Source organism: Penicillium daleae (assembly GCF_028827525.1).
Source record: "Penicillium daleae strain IBT 16125 chromosome Unknown utg000001l_segment0_segment0, whole genome shotgun sequence".
NCBI lineage: Eukaryota > Fungi > Ascomycota > Eurotiomycetes > Eurotiales > Aspergillaceae > Penicillium > Penicillium daleae.
In genome coordinates, this window is record NW_026623149.1 from 830345 (window position 1) to 853429 (window position 23085).

Genomic DNA, 23085 nt, shown 5'->3' on the forward strand with positions numbered 1-23085 from the left:
AGAGAGCGAGGGTGATTTAGCCTATGTACAGTAGATTAGCTTCCGAATTAGGAAACAGTATCTCTTTCAAAAACTCTGCAGATTTAAGTGGTTTAGATAACTGTAAGGCCTTCGGCATGAGAGGGTAGTAGAAAGTGGTGGTGGTAGAAGGGGTTTGGTATGTTGGGGTAGTTGGTATGTAGATTGTTTTGAAAACAAAGGTCTACTGAGGCGGGTCACGTGATAAAGTAGCGGCAGACACTGAGGACAACCGCGAAAAGCGCTTATGTATGGGAATGTGCATACATAAGGGCTTGGCAGGATTTATGAAAATGTCGAAGTTACTTTTTGGTGGGGCTCCCAATTAGGCTTAGTGTGTAGTGCGACGGTCGTTTTTTGTCGTGCGGTTAACTAAATCCTATATAAACATCATTCTGTATTATCTTCACTCTCCATGCGAGAGTTGGCTTCCGAACCGTCTCACTCCGTATCATATCTTGTTGCAAATCAAAAGGAAAGTTGTGTTTTATTGTTATGCTGCTTTTTGAGTACACAAGAGCTTCCATATACAAGAAAAGGCCATGTCGGGACATATCCTTCCATTAAAACAACTGATAGATCACATTTCTGTGCTTAGTTGACGTAACTGTGCGCCAAGCTGCGGCTCCGGCGTATGGAATTCAGGGGTATCTTTGAACCTGAACTGGAACACACATCTACATACATGAATCAATCAACCTTTGTTTTAGAAGCATAAACTGTTCACCTAACTGTGTACACAGTAGCTAGCTGGTGACACCAACAGGCCAATTTTGACTAGGGTCGGTTGTGTGTAAAAAAGTGGGGAATTAGTTTCAACGTTGGCGTTTTGAAGGATTATTACAGCAGAAAGCCCCGGGACACGTGATTCGATCAAAATACCAAGCTGAGACTCACCGATTCAAAAGGGCCCTAGGGGTCTGATGGAGTGCATATTTACCTCGGAGCTACAATCAACTCTCTTGTGTTGATAGTCGATCGAACTCATAATGTGAACCGAGTGAGGATTCGGAACTATCACGTGATAAATGGAGTGCTCAGAAGTGAAGACAAGGCAAAATTCTTGACGTCTACGCATCGGCTGTATCTCAACCCTTGACTGTCGATTAATTTCCGATTCATTCTGCAACCTGCAAATTGGTTGTCGGCAATTTGGCGGTATCAGCCAAGGGGTGAATTTCGCTGGCAGAGACTTCCCGCATAGTGAGGGGAACTAGGACCCTTACCCCATTTATTGGCGCACGCGGTAAGGGGGTCTTTTCTTTTTTTATTTTAACTGAAAATTTCCCAAGGCGGTACGAAACGAGGAATTGGAATGTCTCCCCAAAGGCCTGACGGAATATATAAAGGGTATTGTTGTCGCTTGGGAAAGGCCCCGCAGGTTAATATCTTCTTCATGCCAGATGTGTTTTGCTGTTGCGTGAGAACCGAGCGCCGTGAACCACTTTGTGATTTGTGATGAACATCGCTGAGTTCGATCTCCGTTCAGTCTTGAACAACAAATGGTATAACATCGATGCCAATTTCAAATCTAGTGTTGCTCGACAATGTTCGTGACTTTGTATTTGCACTACAAGATGAGTAATCATTCCGTTTCCGAGGCCAGAAAATCCATGAAGCAATTGTTCCATATGACTACCAATCTACCCAGACGCTGTATGATCGATTATCCACAATAATGTGGCCACGATGGGTTCGATCTACAACGCCAGCCCTTGTGTACGGTCATCACGTACCATCAGATAACTCCCAGGGAAGCTGAGCCTGGTCACCACACTGGAACTGCCTGTATTTTTTACATACGGTGTTATTGACATGTCGTTCTTTTTTAATTTTTTATTTACATATTCAGCCAACAACCCGAGGTCCAGTGTGCTGAGCAGGCTCAGCTATTTTGTGGCGGCAAAATAAAAACCGATAACGTCTATAAAATTAAGATCGACTTTGCGAAGTCTGATTCCGAATATATTCAAGCATGTATACAAAGATGTGAATATTGTCAAGGCTTGGGACCTCTCAGTTTACTCAATACTTTTAATCTACCTCGGTCATGTCAATTGACGTTTAGGCTGAGGTCTTGAAACAGAATGTTTTTATAGGGGTTGGACGATGAAAACAAGTCGTTAGACTTTTTAGCCGTCGACAGAATTTCTTCAAGTGTTTGACTGAATCTTTGTATCACTTGAAATAGAATGACTGAAACTACGAATATGGCAATGAGGCACCAAAAGGAGAGGAATAAAATTTTAATCTGATCTCGGGAAATGTGAAGGGAGAATAAACAAAAAAGACTGCAGGGACCTGACCTTATATGAGTCTTGAACCAAGTCTCGCCAGGGAAGAGTGCACCAGGAAGGAATCACTGGTCCTGTGGTCCATAAAAAGCTGATTGAGAAAGATGGATAAATCACGACACATGCCCTTTCCCATCCTATTCCCCATCTCCAGTCAACTTGTGCTCCGCGATGCTGTTCAACCAACCTCTCTTACCCCCTTTCGTAACCAAAGACATTCTTAAGAGCCTTCCTTGGCACAATAGCCTACAATGCTCTATATAACCATCCAGGAGAATCAGATCATTAATCAAGCTGTAATGGAGTAGATCGTGGAATTGCAGTCGCACCTTCGCCGGGCTGAATTATTAGGAATTATAACGAGTAGTGTAGTATATTTAGCCACCTGAGGAGAGAGTGAGGTGGCTAGCTGGTTTCTTCGTAGTACTGTTGAAAAAAGCAGCAAACCTGAAATTCCTTGTCAACTTTTATGGTCGTCGTAAAAAGCACCTTTATCATTTTTTGATAATCTACAAGAATACTCCTTCTTAGCATTTCTGGTATGATGGCGAGAATGAGGGGATAGGGTGCTAGGCTGGAGTGTAACAAGAGGAGAGAGGGAAGTGATATTTGCCCCCTCAGGAATGTTGACAGAAATGCTCAGGACCGTCCATATAAGACCCGTGTTCTCCTAACGCCTAACCATTGTTTCCTTACGCTAAGGCACAACTAAGTTCTCTTCTTGTTTCTCTTTGCATCTTTCTCCGTCGTGGTCAATATGCGCATCCTCAATTTCCCTCTGGTTCTTTTCGCCACGGGAGTCTTCGCGCTCCCACCCAACGCGGGAGAGAGCAATGGGAGTGGTGATGTCGGCAAGGGCAAGGGGCAGATTCGCTTCCCCGTCCCGGAAGGCATGACGGTGAAGGAGGCTCAGGCCAAGTGCGGCGACCAGGCACAGCTCTCCTGCTGTAATCATGCGACTTACGCTGGAGACACTACTGATGTCAACGAGGGCATTCTTGCCGGTACTCTTAGCCATCTTGTCGGTACTGGTTCGGGAGCTAGCGGTCTTGGTCTTTTCGACCAGTGCTCACAGCTTGATGCACATAGTATGTACAACCTTACTTATCTCGAGAATATACTAATATCTTGTAGTTCCAATCGTCGGTATCGCCGTGCAAGACTTGATTAAGAAGCACTGCCAGCAGAACATTGCCTGCTGCCAGAATTCGCCCTCCAGTGCGGTGAGTAAATTTCTTCCGTATCTTGCATCAGATACTAATCAATCATGTAGAGCGGAGATTTCATTGGTCTGGGACTGCCGTGTGTGGCTCTCGGAGCTCTGCTTTAGCTAGAGTCAACCTTCAGCGCTCAACTTTTCGGCCGGTATGATTGTTCATATTGGTGTAGTAATATACCATCGCTGTCTCTTGGTCTCATAATTAGTTGTTTTTGGGGCCGTATTTTATCAAAGAATTAATTTTTGAACTTATTGTTTTCATGTTTGCCTCCCGACCTCTCATCAGTTACCTCAATACGACTAACTTGAGAAATATGCGGAACAGTAGATGCCACCACCCAACGTGATGCCTGCACAGCCCCAACTTCGTTCATCCTCAAATTACCCCCTATCCTTTCAAGAAAGTGCTCGTTCTCACACTAAATCGATATTGTGCGGTCAGCCCTCTTTACGTTGCGATTTCTGCGAAACAAACTGAGGACCTTGGCTGATACTACCTTTTCAATCAAGCTTTCGACGTAAAACTGCAGCGATCGGTGAATCGGTGGCCAGTTGCTATTGTGCAACAATGCAAGCGCATATCAGGAATACAGCAACAGCAGCGGAAATAATTCCAAAATTTCGGTACGAGTAACAAATTCGGCTTTCGATTTATTTCAACTCCAAGTCTCTACCTTCGCGTACCCATCTACGGCGGACCATACAAGCAACCTGCAAAAGGGCCGCTTTTGGCCAACCGTCTCTGCCACCGGCTTATCTCCTCAATCCCGATTCCTAATTTGGAGCTGTCTGAACATGTATCTGGTAAGTTACCCATCTCTGTTAGCTGACTCGATTTCCCTCCGAGTCAACCAACTTAGTACAGTGATGTTCCATAAGTTTTTAACACACGGCCCCACATTTCCGCGACTATGTAATATTCTGCCCGCTAAATCCCATGTGATGGAGCTGAGTTTATCAACTCCCACGAATTAATTTCTTCATGGCCGTTAAAATCATGAGTTGACGATTTCGAGCAAATTAATTAGGTCCAAAATCTCTTAGTTTAGGGCGGGATAATAAAGTAAGCCGTATCTCTTGTACATAAATATAGTAGGCGGTGATGGCGGTGAGATCGGTGGGTCCAGCGTGTGTTAAAAACTTATGGAACATCACTCTACACTAAAGCAAGGGGTATTAGAAATGGTCTCCATCCCTTGCCGATCTCAATTAACATCACATGTGAGCTATGATCAAATCAAATTGATGCTTCTATTGTTATAAGCGACCGAAAATCTCAGCAATATGCCCTAAAGATGGGTTGTCCGACCACTTCGAGAAAAAGCTGCCTAGGTGCATCAAGTCAACCGAACTCGATAAAATCCCATTGGCCTCCGACAATACTATATATCTTCCACCATTCTGGTCAGGTCTTGCGACAGCCGACAGATGTGAGATAATACATGATGAGCTTGAAGCAAGCAACATGTTATCCCAATGCCAAGAATATCCAGATTCCAAAGACGGGCTCATGTCTGACGCAGCATACGAAGGGAGATCCAACGTGCAAATGGCGCTTCGGTGAGAGAAAGGGCTCGAATGATGAACATGGACTTTCTCCCAAGCTTCCCGGGAAAATGCGTTCGATAGTGGTCGTTTCTCAGGAGATTGATGCCTGGAGCAACTTCAAGCAGCATTGACGCCGTCCTGATTTCCACATCGCAAAAATTATGGTGTGTGACCCAGCAACCTCACGGACCATTTTGTCCACTGCGATAATAATTCCCACATCTATTCCGACTGCTGATAAATTCCCCTTATTCTCTGAAGATGGTCGTTCTTTAACAATAGCAATCACACCAGCAGCTCCAGCCAAAGCAATTTCGGAAAAAGAGCTTTCCCTGATGAGAATAATAACCCAAGTCTATCTTCGAATCCCAGATTTTAGTTGTTGGAGATCCGAATGTGATTCTCTGACTCTGTTCGTGCCAGATATTCCTTTTCAGAATCTCCATGATTGGCTGTGCTCCCATGGAGGACAGGAGCTGGCTCAGAGTCTGCTCAAGAGCTCTGGACCATCAACCCTTCTGGGGAAAATAATCCGTGACAAAGCATCCTCGAGCCCTAAAGCCCTGCTGGAGCGATGGAGAATTATTGATACTTCCGGGAGGTGAAATGAACTGTCAATCATTGCCACTACTCTCAAGCTTGCCTGCGACACTGCACCCGCTCAGAGCAAGGCGCAAAACCAAAGTTTACAAAATCAACACAGAATAGTCTTGTTGATAAGCTGCCTATGGAACATGTGACATTTGGTCTATGTATCCCGATGATTCTCGAAAAGACTGCGTGTTCTGCTGATAGCAAACACTTTAAGCGCAACCTTAAAAGTGCCGAGTTTACTCGTTTGGAGCTCATTGCAACCGCTATCACCACCCCTGCTACGCAGTCTGGTATGAGCTACCAGCGATATGAAATGATTGGGGACACGGTCTTAAAGTATCTGGTGTCATGCTGGTTATTTCAGATGAATCCCACTTGGAATGAGGGACGACTTTCCGCCGAGAGGGACAAATACGTCCGTAATGATTACCTTTCACAGTGGGCTTTAAAATCTAAGCTTGACAAGTTTATAGTGACCCAGAAACTTGCTACGAGACATTGGATCGCACCGCGTCTTTCGGAGTCCCATGAGTGGATGGTGGGATTGAGAAAGCCAAAAGATGTTTGCGCTGTTTAATACCTCGGATATGGTTGCCGTATCAAGAATCGCAGCACAGCCTGACAAATTATCACCCGGTCGAATGACAGCCATTAACATGCTGCGGTCAATTCATCTCTGCTTGGGTTTTTTTGTCTAAAGCAGCATGTCAATGTCTTTGCGCCGGAGACCGAGAGAGCCACAAGACATAAACGAGATGGAAGTTCAATGATAGTTCGGGCCCGTCTCTGCGAGTACATTCAATTTCAAGGAAACGACTCAAAAGGAGCACTCGATAGCTGCCTTAACAGATTTCGATTTCTAGAAAGCGAGATAGATCGGTATCTACACTGTCACTTAGCCAGCATATCCCTGGGGTCCCCTTGGTCGCTTATGTCCTAACAAGTTTCTATCTGACATCCTTGAAAGTATTTTGGGTGCTATTTATCTTGATTCGGGTGAATCACTTCATTTCTGTAGCAACTTTTTGGAGAAAATTGGGCTTTTGGATTACGTCGAACGAATGTGTACATATAATATAGATATTTCGCACCTACACCAGAATGGTCAATCTCTAGCATAAATTGCGAGACAACCGACATCAACCAGTATTGTAAAGTACACACAAACTAAAGTACTCTTCATGCGTTCGATCTTTTACTGTCAAAGAACGGAACTTCAACATTGACCAATTACCTATAGAGAAAGTAAGAATTGTGGCTGTAGCTGGGACGAGAGACATCAATTCTGGGTGCTCAAGAATACTGTCTCATTTGAGCAGAGCATATGAAAATCTTTTGACCGTTTAACTAAAGGTTCCGTTAATCACCGCAGAAGGATTACATATGTTTTGGATTGCCCAACCAAGGCGCCTCAGATCCAATGGGTTCTAGAATATAAGTGGTAATACTCTCTTTGGGACCAAAATTGAACGTATTCACGAACCTAACATTTGGTAGCTTTAGAGGAGGTAGCCAAAAGTTGATGTAATTTTTACTATATATACCAATGATAGATGTGATATTTTGTCGGGGGGTTCATTCCTTGGATAATGTTACCTGATATACGAAAAGTACTAACGGAGTCGTCACATAGAAATCATACAAGTACACCACTGGAATGAATGACAGGGTTGGTTAGATAAGATGCCTAATTTAAAAATCTGTCGGTCCGGGCTCTTCTGGAAGACCTAGCTCCTGTTTTAACTCTTTTGACAATTTTTTCTGCATTCCGATATTGCCATTAGTGTTCAACAATTGTTGTGTATCATCGCCCTTATTGGAATTGATCACTTAGCTGCGGATAGACTGCACAGAGTTGAAGGGTAAATGCCGAAGAGGCAATATGAATACCGTGCTAGCCTAGACAGAAATATAGTATAGAGAGGGTGAAACAGTACCGAGGCAATATTCTGGATGCCGATTCTATTAAACCTCACCATTGGGAATATGAACTCCACTTGTAGTGTAGTAGGCCAATCCGTTCGGCCAGAAGGCAAGTTCAATTGTGGCAAGACAGTTATGGATGAGCCTGCTGTAATATGAGATTGTAAACATATAAAAATTTAATTTTAAATCAATAATAAATAATTACTAATTGATCAAATAAAGAAAAATAAAATAATTATTTATATATGATATTAATATTAAACAAAAATTTATGAATATGAAAAATTTTCATAGTAACTTATACTAATTTCGATCTATTAGTATAGGTAATAAAAAATACAAAATATTTCTATATTTTTTATTTTAAAATATGTGTTGCACCTCAGGAACCAAGCGTACCGTCTGAATTGACCTGCGAGATATCTTTACCAACAGCCAGGTTGAACCCCCAATGAACCCTGTTCGAGCGAGATTATTGTATATGGTCACCTCTCACCCTCAGCGAGGAGGATTATTCAGGCTTCCTTGGTGGCTTAAGAAAATGAAGTGTTACGTTTAAGCACAATTTTTGGAGTTTAATACGACGGACATATGAGAGGGGGAACATTGGATATTATGAGTTTTGGTCTGGAACGCTGTTTCCAGATAGAGTCAATTTTACAAAAGCAATGACCGAAATAACGCATTACCATATTCCGGCTGTTTTATGACACGAACACACTAAGGGCTACTTATCGCTTGCAGCGAGCTCAGGGAGGTCATTTAGTCACTACGACTGTAGGTAGCTAGTTTGTTGCCCTCCAGCAGTTTACACAGTAAAGACCCAATTGTGTTTAAAGTCCTTGCTCTGTACCAAAGGACTTGTAGCGTTGAAGAAAATCTCATGTACTTCCAATGGGGTCTACCGAGTCTCCAAGACCCTACACTCAAGTAGGCCCCTTGGACCCCTCAACCTACGCATGGTAATACATAGGCGAAGCCGATGGCACTAATTAACCAATATAAAGATACAGAACGTGTATTTGTCGATCGTAGTTATAATAAAGATTGAATTCAACTGAAGGTAAGAAAGGAGAGAAGAATGGGCTAGAGAGAACGGGCTAGAAAGAACGGGCTAGAGAGAACGGGCTAGAGAGAACGGGCTAGAGAGAACGGGCTAGAGAGAACGGGCTAGAGAGAACGGGCTAGAGAGAACGGGCTAGAGAGAACGGGCTAGAGAGAACGGGCTAGAGAGAACGGGCTAGAGAGAACGGGCTAGAGAGAATGAAGGAGGAGGAAATGAAAGGAGAGGGAATGGAAGGAGAGGAAATGAAGGGATGGAAAATGAAGGTGCGAAATGAAGGGATAGACAAATGAGGATTCTGCTCCGAAGAAATTGAGATCGAATGTTCAGGAGTAATTATTTAAGGCCGACCTTAGTACAAGTCTGGGATGTTCCAATTAATAGCCATCGGTATTTCTTCCCATCTCACTTCAATCAAAGTTCACTCTTAAGATGCAGTTCACAATTACCGCATTCCTCGGCCTCGCTGCTCTGGCGGCCGCGCTGCCACCAGTTGGTCCCTCTGCCGGCGGTATTGGCAACGCCAACGGCGTCGGTAACAAGGGAAATTCCCAGATTCGATTCCCTGTTCCCGATAACATGACTGTCAAGCAGGCCCAGGCCAAATGTGGCGACCAAGCACAGCTCTCCTGCTGCAACCACGCCACCTACGCACGAGATACAACCGATGTTAACAAAGGTCTACTTGCCGGGACTCTCAGTAACTTGGTTGGAAGTGGCTCTGGGGCCGAAGGTCTTGGTCTCTTTGATCAGTGCTCTCAACTTGACGTTCAAGGTGAGTCGCTTTCATAAAAGCTATGAAAACACAAAACTAATAATTCTTTAGTGCCTATCTTTATTGCTCTGGGCGTCCAAGACTTGATCAAGAAGCACTGCCAGCAGAACATTGCCTGCTGCCAGAATTCTGGTTCTAATGCAGTGAGTATCAAGCTATCCGTCAATTTATCGGTTTTTATTCTGACAAATACAACAGAAGGGGGACCTGATTGGCGCTGCACTGCCATGCATTGCCCTTGGAGCACTCCTCTAGTTCTTACCATCTGGCATTTTGGGACAACTCTGCGTATCATAGCAACCCTTTTGTTGCCTACTTTTTAGACATCGTCTTATTTAATTGATCCTCACATCTTTTCGAAAAGCATGCAGCCATTGATGGAGATTTCCAGGGCAGCGCCTGGAGTTTGCTAGCATCGCCTATTTAGGCTTGCTTCTTTGCCTTCTTCTACTGCTGCCATAGATAGTTCTCTCATAGTTCGAACTAGATCTGTTCGCTCCCCTTCTGTTCTTGCTTCCTTGCGTAGAGGCGCTAGATGCGCCATCAGCCATAATATTCTATAATCTAGGGAGTTGAAGCTGGCGCTCAGCAACGTAGGCATGATGGCGCAACCGTGCCAAATTCTCGAATTGTCAGCGTATTCTGGCAGCTTAATCCAGCAGTTTCAGTGAAATACGTGCCAAAACCGTTTACGGTGATCCAGACGAAGGAAGCTGCGTAATGAACGTGTGAGGCGCCAAAGCAACCTCTCGATCTCACATGTGAAAAAAGCCTTCAAAGTAGAGAGTTGCACGCTGCATAAGTGGCAATCCGCCTTGTCCCCCTGCCAGTGGCCAAGACCGCGATGGTTTCCCAGAATACGAGCCTTCCAATCCGACGTCCGGTTCGTGACCACAACCACCCTACAGTCAGCCATGTTTGCAGTTGGGACGTCGAAAATACGCTGATCTGGATCAATGGCTTCCAGAAGCACCTGTTCCAACTCACTGTGTCATACCAACTGCCTTTGATCATCCGCAGCACCCCTTGGATGATGCGATTTAACTTGACTCAAATCGCCAATAGCCAGCCAAGCTTGGTATTAAGCCACGGTGGGTTGCCCGCAGGGCAGCTTGTCTTCGCCCGCCGCTTATGTTTTCAGTGCAAACCTGTAACTAGCGGTTGTACCGGTCTCGTAACTAATCTAGACCTAGGATGATCGTTCAGGACGGATTCAAACGGAATCCTGTTTCATATGAATCTCTGGTCCCCGGGAACAAAATCATTGTTCCTAGTTTCTTCCATTTAGGTGGTTCGAAAGGCCAGAGCGAATGCAGAACAGGAACCCTGCAGAACAAATGTAAAGCGGAACCCTCCAACTACCTAAGCAAGCACACGTGGCACCATCTGCCCACGACACGCTAGAATTTGTATTTTGCACTCTGCTCCTCTCTATGGGGCGCGCGGCCTTTCAGTGGTTTAAAACAGCGACCCCCAAGAAAGCTGTTACGGACAGCCATCTAGAGAAACACGCACGACTTTCTAATGACACCAAAAATGACTTAAATAAAACCCTGTCCCCTTAACTCTTCATGATCATGCTTTCAAACGAGATTCAGAAAAGGAAGTCCAATCTTGACACTGTACTTTAAAGCCGACTCTTAAGGGTGAGAAGGCTTGTGGGAGGTGAGGTTGACGTAAGCGCTCTTCTTCCATGTTTAAAGGCCCGACTTTGGTGCAAGAGATGCCTTTGACTGACAAGGTAATATATACCAAGGTTTAGACCAAACAGTGCGTGTCACGAGATCCGAATGCTACTCCAGTCCATCAAAGGTGAGTGCAATCAGCCCAATAAACGATTCGGTTGTGTCTGACGCTACCGTGGATCTAAAGCATCTCTCAATTAATCTTGATAAGGCGTTGCCGGACCTCATTAACCATGTTTCTCCAAGTCTCAGTCCATCTTCCCCTTTCCCGTCCCGTGCATGGTTTTGAATAGTGTCAGAATCGGACAATCTAATTATCTGAACAGGATTGAGTTCTTGAGATATTAATACATCAAGCTTAGTCCTGTAACGTAAGTCTCCGTTTACTCTCAGTTATAGTCACAATTATTTATCAAGGGGCAAAACCAACGATGGGTACCGCCACGGGAATTCCAGTAGATGGTTGGGTGTCAGCACCAGATAGCAGAGGTCCTGGTGATATTATATGGACTTGTGGAATGACTGTTCCTCTGTTGCTGGGTCTCTGTTTATCCTAACGTGGGCTCACCAAGCGATCAATGGTATCACCCATATCTTGACAAACTCAATATCTTTTGCATTGCTCTATTAGGCCCAGATTTTCTATTTGCTATCGCATTTGGTCAGTGGTCTAAAGCACGAGCAAGTGTCAAGGCTCGTGAGTTTCCTTGGGTATCTCTCGGAAGTTGCCTACCAGGTATTCATTCTGCTTATACTATCTCGCTTCTTCGATAAAACTCAGCTTTTTCACAACCATCCACCTTCACAAGACAGTACTAAGTGGAGATATGCCTACGCATTCTTCGTCAATTCCGGAGGAGTCCACTTGAAAAGTCCAGATTTTCCTCAAGGTTTCCCTATTGATACTCAACGGCTACATTATTTGATAAAGCATAATTTTGTCGCTCCACTAGACTTCGGTAGCATGGACATTCCCGAAAGAAATTCAGTGGATTCGCTGTCCCAGTGAGTATCCAATCTCCCTTCAGAATTTACCATACCGGCTAATCCGTCTCTACTAAGAGTGATAACAGTGCTGCAGGCCTTTTGGTTTTAGCCGGTATAATCCAAAGAGCGTGTACTGGCATTTCAATGACAACATTGGAGCTGACGACGTCGTCGTTTGCGTTAATCATGTTTGCTACGTCTGCGGCCTGGTATCACAAACCTTCTATCGTGCAGCCCCGTTTCATTTCTACAAATAATTCAAAGACGATACAGAGGATTCGAGAGTTTTCCTAGGCAACAGTAAGTAGAATAAGGCATAATAAAGTTAGAAGGATACTTGCTGAATCTTATACCAGACTCACCCTATGTTACCAATTCAGTGGTATTAGTCACCCCTCGAATATCTCAGCCATGAGTACTTCGGTATCAACACTCATTGGAGCTATTACACGCGACTAGCATACATGCTTCATATTCGTGTATTCTTAATACCAGTCAAATCGCGGCCCTGGGATCGGTTTCCTTCTGATACCTGGCTGTGTCTGTCCTTTGCTTGGACAATTCCTGCTACCGGCGTGACGGTACTCTTCAGCATCCTCTTTATAGCAGGATGGAACTTTCACTTTCCGATAAGCACAGAAAGAATACTGTGGGGAGTATGCAGCATATACCATGCTGTTTTTTTCCTTGTATGGCGCATCTTACTACTTGATTGAGATGGTTAAAAGCAAGAAGCGCCTATCACATTCGGCTCAATCACGTCAGCACTTGCATCCGATCGAGGAACAAAATTCTAACTCCGATGCTCATCGCAGTCCCTCGGTCATTGCAAGCTTTCTCGTCGTATGTACGTTATATGTCGGGTTTACGTCTATGTGGAGGACATCATCTCTCTCCAAGAACAGCCGTCTAGTGTATACATTAGGACAGATCGACTTGTCTGGGTTTTTGGGGCTTGATGTAAGAAAATTCCATCAGCGACATGGACTATTGCCTAGCACAGAATGTAAGAACATTTACTATCCCAACACCCTTTGCGACAAAGATAAGGCAGTCTGGAAGACCGTAAATCACATTCGACTGACTATACCTGAGGTTGAAATGTAGGGTTGTGCAAGAGCATGAGCAGACTAACAAGATCTATAGAGCAAGGACTCATGAACCACAAGTTGCCACAATCACGAAGAGGAACAGAGTCAGTATATCTATTGGCTCTTTTTTGTCCCATCAGGGCCTGGTTTGGAAGCTGAAATGGCCACATAATGCCAGTGTTTGCGGCCCTGATAAGCCTCGAATCCAGCCACCGTGTTGATGAAAAAGCGTTCCAATCCGAAGATTGTAACAATAAGGAAGGGAACATAAGCGAGGATGTAGAAAAGTCGCGTCATTGGCTGAATGTTGGAAGAGTAGTCCCGGACAATGACGTCGGTAAATCCAGCATCTTCGAGCATTTGTTGAAATACAGCTTTCTTGGGGGTCGCTGTTTTAAACCACTGAAAGGCCGCGCGCCCATATTAAAAACGTCGGCAGGACAGTTTTGAGAAAGGAGTCACAAGGAGACTCGATATGAAGAGACTTTGAGGAGGAAAAAAAAAAATAAGAAGGAGATCCTGGCCTTTTGAAACATCTGGAGGCTGGGGCTGTTAAGGGCAGCCTTGAGGTGAATACGCCTCATGCGGGCCCCCGTACAGCCTTTAGTTTGCCAAGATCCTTCTTTGTTCTATAGTTTTACTCCCTGCACCTGCACTAAACTCTGTTCCCTCTTCTTATTCATTCATATTTTACTAGTAGTTATTATCCTTTCTTTTAATTATCGCTATTTACTCCTTCATAATCTGCCAGGTAGTTATCGACGTATATCCCATTCCTCGCTATCCATTACGTAAAATTCTATGCTTTCAAAAAATACCAAAGTCTCAAGTAGATTATGAGTAAGACGAAGAAGATTAATTTTGAAGGGGAGAATTCGAACAGCTCAAGGAAGAGTCGATGGAAGAGTCGATGGAAGAGTCGATGGAAGAGTCGATGGAAGAGTCGATGGAAGAGTCGATGGAAGAGTCGATGGAAGAGTCGATGGAAGAGTCGATGGAAGAGTCGATGGAAGAGTCGATGGAAGAGTCGATGGAAGAGTCGATGGAAGAGTCGATGGAAGAGTCGATGGAAGAGTCGATGGAAGAGTCGATGGAAGAGTCGATTGGGCCTAAGCTTCCGAATTATCTCTTAACAGGGCCATGGGCGACACTGGTTTATTCTTCACCAGGACAGAGACCGCACACCACTGTGAAGACCAACACGTCCGCTGAGCCCAAATTAAGCAGATGCAACAAAGGTATTCTTCTCCTACCTGTGCAGGGAAATGGCTTTGAGGCGGGAAACTGCCAAGTTGGCTCGGGCGGGTTAGGCGAACAGAAGTGCTGTCGTCCTGCAAACGGAGAAGAGCGGGTACCCTGTTAACGAGAAGATGCGGCTCGAGTAGGCAACAGCAAACTCTTTGATGCAGCCCAACTCCAATGTCACCTTCAACACAGGCAGTACTGAAAGTAAAATTGGCTGTATGGATGACTTAGAGAATGGTAGTTCAAAGGTCTTAGCCAGAACTTTCCTTCTCATTGATGCATGCCTTTAATGTGTACATTTTGCCTTGCTGTCTACCCTGCGGTGGTTGGCTTCTTTTTCCCGAGAATTTCCAATCTCCCTCATGCCTCAAACTGTCTGTTTTGTCAAATTTCCGTAGGCGTATCCCCTCTTTAATAGCCGTAAAGTTACTGGGATTTAATGAACAACTACACAATTGTAAGTGGAGCCTTACTAAAGTAATAACTAATTATCGTCGTAATAAGAGATAGTCTTTCAGAGACTCTTATACTAAGCTTAAACAGAATCCAACAAAACAACAAGGGCTAAGCATGAGAAGCTAAATGGCTTGCAACCAAAATTCGATTTTTGAATATCTAGCTAGCTCTCTGACAAAGGAAGGCAATTCGACGAAGATTTTCGCACGAGGAAAACTGACTACTGTTCAAAGGACAAAAGAGAATGTGATACATAAGGCCAGCAAAAGGGGGTAACTCAAGGACAGAATATTGGAAATACATACTAGTACTTTGTCTGGTCCTGCCAGTGACAGAGCAAAAGGGTGGAAGAATCGAAATCTGATGATAGGATCAAGTAGTATCCTACCAAGCCTCAAATTGCGTGGACCTGCACCCAGAAACGAGTATCATCAGTACGATACTTGGTATTGCTCTCGATCTGCTGTTTGATCCAAGCAACGGCATCCTTATACGCTTTTCATTTGGTCAGCCACCTATTAAGATAATAATGCATCGTATTCGCTTTAACATACCGTGGATATCCACCGTGTATGGGTTCTCAACTCCGTTGGCTCCATTGCGGTGTCCAGCAAACCAGACATCATATCCATAGTGCTTCTGTCCATCATGACGGGCTTTGATGTCCTTCTTAAGATCAGAGCTGTCATTCGCCGTATTAGCCTCGTGTGAGGTATCAGCAGTGTATGACGCAGAATGCTTACTTGAGAATGACACCTTTGGAGACTTGAGCCTCACTTTGGCCCCCGAACTCGGATGCGGAAGTACGCAACATGAACCAATTCTGCTTGAAAATGCCAAAGTTGGTAGAATCACTGGTCTTTCCGTCACCTATTGATAAGTCAGTCAACACTGACGGTCAAATCACAAGAGGTAAATCGTGAATACCGTAGGTATATTCGGTGGTCATGGTGCCCCTATCAAATATTAGTTGAGAATACGAATCCCTGGTATGAATTTGTAGGCTTACGTCTCCAGCATCGCAATGGCCAAATCTAGGGTGTTGCCACCAGCTTTCAGCACGGCCCGCTTGCGAGATCCAAGACCAGGGACGGTGTAATGGCCTCGATCGCCATCGCAGGATGCTAGGCCATCTCCAGGGGGACTTGCCACTGAAGCCGAAAGGACTGAAGGCACAAAGGCTAGAGCGCCCAGAAGATGTAGACGCCGCATCCTTGGGATGAATGAGTGGCGAAGATGTTGATTGAGGAGTGATATTAAAGATTGGATGACTGAGCTCCAGGGCGGCTCCGGGACCATCATCTGACTTTTATACGATTTTGATGAATCTCATTGTATATACGCACAGTAATCAGTTCCATTTCCCAACTATTCCCGTGTAAGGACTGGAAGGGATCGTCCTGTTTCGAGTTGTATGATGGCATATCTTGGCAACAAGTATAGTTCTGAATTATGCTGCTGTCTCCGTTCATCTGAGACATCACGTAACGAGGGGTTGCAGCACTATTTAATATCAATATAATCCCGATCTTTAGTTATATTCAATAATACTTCCAAAGATATCCCCAAGCTTAGAATAAAGGACAATTCTCGGAGTTTTTGTATGACTTGAAACAGGGGCTGTGGAATGATAATGCCCGTATTCTATGTGGAGAATATTTAAACTTTTTGCTAGTATATTGATTCGAATAGATGGCAACGGTAAGAGGTTTACCCTTGAGTTATGTTACTGCCTTGTTTTAAGGTGCATGGAGTCATACCCATTGCGGGCGACAGTACTCCCCGCGAATTCATGTACATGTCGGATAGGACATATTTTCGTGCGCTTCCCGCAATCATTGGGTTGTAAATCGGTGTCCAATTAGGGCAGGCGGCTGTAGCAAGTTGTAATGCCAAGTCGCCTAAAACGCCCATGTTCGCCTCGGTACTCCTCGGACCCTTGCGGCAAGCCGAGCCGAAAGTGGGGCTGTCCGTTTTGCTCTGCAAGCCTTCAAAGTCGATCAACAGTTGAGCCCGAGAAGAAACTATATCTAGTCCACCACGCAAATACGCCAATCAAAAAAGGATGATAAGTAAATTTCTTATTTGTTGAAAGACTATTCAATAACTATGAGATTGCCATGTTTGACTGAATACCGTCAAAGTAGAAGAAGGGCGTCTGCGGGTCCAGCAAGTTTCGTCTCAGCACGTGAGCCAAGGCGGGATACTTCTTCTTTCGGCAAAGAATAGGCGGAGAATGGTAAGGACCTGGATGCCTGTCTGTCTTCCATTTTGAGAACCTCTCTGGCAAGGTCAATATCATGCCATCTGAAGAGGTACGAATGTAGTATTCCAGATGGTGGCGCATCCTGCATGGTCTAACTACTATGACCAATTCGGCTTCTATACACTGCATTAAGGCCAGAAACCTATTTTGTCCATGGGAATTACTTGAATGGTTCAGGCAAGGAGCGGCAATTCAGATTTGCTGGGGGTCATTCTTGATTCTTGATCCTTCCACGGACGCATGTGAGCGAGATAAAAGGGTTCCAGGATAGCAAGAGATTTCGGGCTTTTCCCAAGACTCGGCTGTTCCTGACTAAATCATCTACTTGAGTCTCTTTTCGTCCGAGTGTGAAAGAAAAGCCATTCGGAAGTATGCCCGAGACACTGAGTCTCCGCCGCCTCTCCAAGGAGGAGGGTGCGATCGAGTCATCACACCAAGAAAACCCCGAGGGCGTCAGGGTTGAAATAGTCCAAGGATCTGTGGCGCTGGACACAGCCAGACGAACCAATCCCCCAAAGCCATGGAGTCGTCAGATGAGAAAGCTTTATCTCTGTTTGACTGTGGCTTACCTTTGCTCAGCCCTGAATGGTATGAGCATCGGCTCCAGAGGCCAATTGAGAGTTCATACTAACTAGCTGACTTAGGGTACGATGGTTCGCTCATGGGCGCTTTACTTCCTATCCCGCAATTTCAGGAAACTTTCGGCGGCGGTCTAGTCGGATCCCAAGCATCTTTGATACAAGGAATGTATACAATTGGAGGTGTCAGTGCGCTACCATTCGTTGGTCCTTTCTTGGACAATTTTGGTCGCCGGTTTGGTATGTTCATTGGATCTGGTGCTGTCATTCTCGGCACTATTCTGGGAGGAACGGCAAATCATATGGACCAACTGCTCGCAAGTCGATTTTTCCTCGGTAAGCTGTACAACCTTTCTTCTTAGATGCAATACTCATCTATGGTGAACTAGGCTGGGGTTACTCTTTGGCCTCTTCTGCTGCGCAGGCTACGTTGTCGAAATAAGCCACCCCGCATACTGTGACCTTTTGACAGGGTTGTATAATTGTCAGTACTTTGTGGGGGCCATCGCTGCTGCAGGTGCCTGTCGCGGGTGTCTTCATTTGCCTACCTCTCTCGCGTGGCGTATTCCAATCTGGTGTCAATTGATTTCATCCAGCATTGTCGTGTTATTTGTATGGTTCCTTCCTGAGTCACCTCGCTGGCTATACAGCCACGGTCGCCATGAGGAAGCATGGGATGTCATAACCGCTTATCAAGGCGAGGGCAACCGAGATAATGCATATGTGATCTTACAGATTCGAGACTATGAAGAAGCAATCAACCTCGAAGGATCAGACAAGCGAGCCTGGGATTTCCGAGAGCTCGCGAATTCGAAACCTGCCAGATGGCGTCTTCTTTGTGTCACAATTGCCGCATTCTTCAGCCAATGGTCCCAAGCTGGAGTCACAACATATTATATCGGTGGTCCTCTTGCTACTGCCGGAGTGACTGATACCACAAGAGTACTAGACGTTAATCTGGGCAATACGGTTTTGTCTGCAGCAGGTGCCTATTTAGGGAGCTTCTTTGGCCCAAAGATCCGGCGAAGACCTATGATGATTGGTGCGTGTCTCGCATGCAGTGTACGTATATCACCCCAGCTGAATCGCACTTCCTACTAACGAATCAACCTGAAGCTCGGCTTTGCTGGTTTCTCCGCCACGGCTGCAGTCTATACAAGTTCAGAACAACAGGGGGCCGCCACAGCCTCAATCGTGATCATCTTCCTCATCGGATTTTGTTTTAGTTTTGGATGGACGCCCTTTCAAGCCATGTACCCTGTCGAATGCCTGTCTTACGAGACTCGCGCTAAGGGAATGGCCACGTACTCCGTCCTCACAAATATTGCATTGCTGGTGAACCAGTTCGGAATCGGCAATGCAATCAACGTGATCGGTTGGCATACCTACATCATCTTGGCTGGCTGGAATATTATACAGGCTTTGGTTATCTATTTCTTTGCTGTTGAGACGAACAAACAAACCCTCGAGCAGCTTTCAGAGATATTCAGTGCCACAAACCCCCGGAAAGCGAGTACGGAAGCACGGAAGATCGTTGTCTCTGAGCGAACGAATCAATTCACACTGGCAAAAGATGAAGAGAGTATTTAAATGTTTTCTCTTTTGGATCTATGATTTGATGTACAACAACAGAGATTCTTTTTGCCGATATTACTATCGATATCTCTCGGCGCGGAGATGCGTTCTTGTTTGCTTTTGTCCAGCGCAGACGTGATGTTGGAGCTTCAGTCAGAGTTTGATTCTTCTAGACTTTGCATCAACCATAAATTTTTGACTTTGTTAGGTTTCTGTGAACAATAAATTCATTGCCGTCTTAGTTTGAAAATGAGTTACACATCTAGTTAGCCTCGGAAATCTGTTCAAAATAACTTTTGTAGGGTATACACGCTGTAGAATCAACTTAAAACGTAGGTAAAGGTATAATACAGTAGAAAGCAGCAGGCTTCACATTTCGGTATCGACAGGATCCAAAAACGCCATCACCTCGGTTTGCACATTCAGCTTCGAGATCTCTGGCCAGACCTCGCCTGATTCCCAACCCAAATACTCCCACATGGACTCGGACCAGCCGTTGCCAAAACCTGGAGCCATCCGATCCGCCAATTGATCCTGGCCGATACCTTGTGAGTTGGTCAAGATGTTCATGAACGGGAAATCCTGTGCACCAATTTGACTTGAACTGGCATCAAATGACTCCCCATTGGGACTTTGCATGTTGGCTTCGAGGATACGTGAAATGACTTCGCGGGAGCGTTCCGCAGTATGTCCGTAGAGTTTCAATCGATCAAGAGTCAATATAGCGGCGTCAACCTGCGCCTTTGAGTCATCTGGCAATCCAGAAAACCCACCATGCGTGGAGCCGAGGGAAAGGCAGACCAGCGGAACCATTGTCGCCTGGAATAATAGCCACACGGCGTTCCAGCCGATTATGTTGTTCATCGGTGACGTGATTGAGATGTCCTGGATCAAGGACTTTGCAATTTCGCGGCACTTCTCTATCGCAGCACGCTCCTCAGTGCGGATAGCCATGAAAGGGATTCTTCGTATAGCGTAGTTGAGAAGGGTGGGACGGTATAGTAACATACGCTGGTTTTTGTATCGCCAACGCATAACCGTACGCACTGCAAACATTGACTCTGGACAGGGTTCGTAGTCCCTTAATAATGGGGGGAGATTATTCCACCACTGAACGAGTTGCGAGTCTATATCGAACATTTCCGCATATTTAATTGTTGGAAGGGATGCAAGTAATCCGTGGATTTTCGTGGCAATTCGCACAAATTGGACGTTCTCGGTCAAGGCCAGAATCTTGGTGTAGTTTTCCTGTGGATGCGTCTCGGGGATTAGGATGTGGTCTTTATCAGGGTTAGATGAGATTTTGATAGCGTACCTTGTCATGGAGACTGGGTAGATTGACAGTGATACCAGGGCCAAAGCAATCCATACTTGGTCTACCAAGTGTCTCAAGACCCCATATCTCCAAGCAACAAAGCGACCACCAAACGCGGCGTTTTGACTCTTGGGCTATGGACCTTGAGGGATTCACGGATATATGACTGTCATATGGCTCTCGTTGTAGACCCAGCGTGATGGCCATTCGCATGGCCGCGCCCATCAGAGAATATCCCAAATTTGGCTGGCTAATATAGTGGCAATACCAGCCGCCCATAAGCCCCAGTGCCTGGGTAACTTCCAAACTGGGTGTCCCGAGCGAACTCAAATTCAACTGACTCATTGCTCGTTGGAAATATTCATAATGCATCTGGTTATCTGCACCCGATCCTGATGCTGCAATGTTTCCCAATGCAAGAACGATGTTCACCAAAGACAGCCATCGGTTGTCCCTCCGTTGACCATTGAGGTAAGTTTTTCGAAAGTTCTCTTCATCTAAAAGTGGTGTGAACGGATGGAAATTAGCAAAGTACGCATCTACCATCTCCATTTCAGTAGGTAGAGAGCATGAGGCGGGTGGAACCAAGGCATTAGGTGACACGCTGTTTTGCTTGCCACTTTGCTCCTTGGTCAAAGCAATGGAAAAATAGGCTTCAAATTCAGGGTGGAGCCATGCGATCACCTTGAGCGCGGCTTGGATGGATGAAACCCCTAAATATGATGTGGGATTGCGGTTTGTTAAGGATAGTGCATTCACGTCATCTGAGATGTGTCCGATCGATTCCGAAGTACCAGAACTTTGGTTTTCTTCGAGCTGTTCTCCCGGTATTGAATGCAAGGACTCCAGGTCGGGTCTTTCCATTGACAATGTGGAGGCCTTTGTCCCAACGGAAGGGACGTTTGCTGGTGAATCCTGAGGTTGGGCATATTGGGACCCATCGATGGACATCAAAGCCAAGAGTTCTTCTCTTGATAAATGGGCGATATTTTCGGGAGCAGTGTCAGGAAACAGCCTTGCTAATGTACTCCGGTAGTCGGTTGGGACTGTTGCTGGTTTCTCTGACTGAGTATTCGAGTGGCTATTGGAGTTGATTAGTATATTCAAGTGTGAGTCTAAGTTTTCGCATTCTTGCACTCAGTTCTGTTCCTTTACCTTGGTGAACTTTGAGGGTCATGACGCTCTGGGTAGGTACACAGCTCAGGCTTCCTGTACCATCGACAAGCTTCGCAAGGTTTCTCGCCATCGCATTTTATCTTGCGATGACGGCAGGAAGAACATGCTCGCGGCTGAGAGCCTCGCCGACTTGAGCGTGCATGTCTTTTCGAATGTTTTGGGTTGCGTGGACTTTTCTCGCTCTTTTGAGATGATTCAAACGTGAGAAACATGACGGCCGAGATGAGAACGCTGGTCACCGAAGATGCTCTAAGGATGGAGGTTCGGGATCAGATAGCGAGACGGATCAAGATTAATTACATGCGATCCACCAGGAAGGGATGTAGCCTACCCCGGACTTCAAAGAATGAGGGGTGCAGCTCGTCGTGAATCAAGTAGCTTCGCATGGAGTACGCCGCCCGAGGATGTCGGAGGCTTTAACTTTCTGCGGTCCGTGTATTATATGGACCCATGCATACGTATCAGAACGTACCAGTTCCCTTGCAACGGCCGCGAACTGGTGCAATTAGTAAAGGATGGAGCAAGGGGAATCTGTATCGTTTCGTACACGGGATTCCTTGGCGTGACCCTATTGGAAGCGACCGGCAAATCACAATCATTTTATCCGATGAGGCTGGCGACGAATTCCAGACACTAGCTCGTTGAACTTGCCTCCTTTCCGTGTCCTTTTGGGAAACGAGGATTCCCCGCACACGCTAAGCCTACTTGGGTGGGTATGAGGCGGGCAGCCGGTTCCGACTCGTGGAAGTCGCAGCAGTTCATAGTCATACAACTATTAGTATTTTACGATGCGATTGATTGGCTTGACGCTCGCTTGCGTATGTGAATGACCAATCATTCAAGTGGGCCAATGACTCGGATCCAATTGGCGTACATTTAAAAAGGATGATCTCTCGGTAGAGTGAAGGCCTACTATTGACCACATACTGTAGGTAGCCAACTGGAGTCAAAAGTACCTTTTGAAAGGATATTTCATTCATTGGAGAAAAATTTGGGATATGGCAATTCATTGAATCATACCTTCTTGTAATGAAAACTCGCAACTAATGCTTCTTGGATCTTCAGAAGATTTACATAGTCCCACGCGAAAATGGATCTACTGTATCACCAGTCTCATTCCACCGGCTTAATACATAGCCAGGATAAAACCTGTAGGTTTTCAGCCCAAGATCACTTCGAGAGATTTTGGCGCTTTTCAGTAATCCCTTACGGATGATTAGCAACGTTCATCCAACTACTCATAACGTGATTAACCTTAGTGATTTCTTCCGCGC

At 45.4% G+C, this 23085-nt stretch overlaps 7 protein-coding genes across 7 annotated transcripts; 5 read left to right on the top strand and 2 right to left on the bottom strand.

Moving 5' to 3' along the window:
* Positions 1 to 3069: 3069 nt before the first annotated feature.
* N7458_000263 (hydrophobin family protein) lies at positions 3070 to 3642 on the top strand (the record flags this gene model as incomplete). Its single annotated transcript, XM_056903657.1, has 3 exons — positions 3070 to 3400; positions 3447 to 3535; positions 3586 to 3642. The coding sequence occupies 3 exons, from the start codon at positions 3070 to 3072 to the stop codon at positions 3640 to 3642; spliced, it is 477 nt and encodes a 158-aa protein (XP_056771424.1).
* Positions 3643 to 4976: 1334 nt separating this feature from the next.
* Positions 4977 to 5210, top strand: N7458_000264 (uncharacterized protein; the record flags this gene model as incomplete). The annotated part of the gene is made up of 1 exon (XM_056903658.1): positions 4977 to 5210. The coding sequence occupies one exon, from the start codon at positions 4977 to 4979 to the stop codon at positions 5208 to 5210; it is 234 nt and encodes a 77-aa protein (XP_056771425.1).
* A 3884-nt stretch (positions 5211 to 9094) lies between these two features.
* On the top strand, positions 9095 to 9692 carry N7458_000265 (hydrophobin family protein; the record flags this gene model as incomplete). The annotated part of the gene is made up of 3 exons (XM_056903659.1): positions 9095 to 9437; positions 9489 to 9580; positions 9636 to 9692. 3 exons carry the CDS (start codon positions 9095 to 9097, stop codon positions 9690 to 9692), a joined length of 492 nt encoding a protein of 163 aa, XP_056771426.1.
* Positions 9693 to 14098: 4406 nt separating this feature from the next.
* On the top strand, positions 14099 to 14563 carry N7458_000266 (uncharacterized protein; the record flags this gene model as incomplete). The annotated part of the gene is made up of 1 exon (XM_056903660.1): positions 14099 to 14563. One exon carries the CDS (start codon positions 14099 to 14101, stop codon positions 14561 to 14563), a length of 465 nt encoding a protein of 154 aa, XP_056771427.1.
* Positions 14564 to 15295: 732 nt separating this feature from the next.
* On the bottom strand, positions 15296 to 16113 carry N7458_000267 (glycoside hydrolase family 134 protein; the record flags this gene model as incomplete). The annotated part of the gene is made up of 5 exons (XM_056903661.1): positions 15296 to 15396; positions 15456 to 15583; positions 15645 to 15771; positions 15829 to 15857; positions 15911 to 16113. 5 exons carry the CDS (start codon positions 16111 to 16113, stop codon positions 15296 to 15298), a joined length of 588 nt encoding a protein of 195 aa, XP_056771428.1.
* Positions 16114 to 17538: 1425 nt separating this feature from the next.
* On the top strand, positions 17539 to 19335 carry N7458_000268 (uncharacterized protein; the record flags this gene model as incomplete). The annotated part of the gene is made up of 4 exons (XM_056903662.1): positions 17539 to 17755; positions 17812 to 18088; positions 18135 to 18807; positions 18862 to 19335. The coding sequence occupies 4 exons, from the start codon at positions 17539 to 17541 to the stop codon at positions 19333 to 19335; spliced, it is 1641 nt and encodes a 546-aa protein (XP_056771429.1).
* A 354-nt stretch (positions 19336 to 19689) lies between these two features.
* On the bottom strand, positions 19690 to 22023 carry N7458_000269 (uncharacterized protein; the record flags this gene model as incomplete). The annotated part of the gene is made up of 3 exons (XM_056903663.1): positions 19690 to 20568; positions 20636 to 21716; positions 21791 to 22023. The coding sequence occupies 3 exons, from the start codon at positions 22021 to 22023 to the stop codon at positions 19690 to 19692; spliced, it is 2193 nt and encodes a 730-aa protein (XP_056771430.1).
* Between the last annotated feature and the right edge of the window lie 1062 nt (positions 22024 to 23085).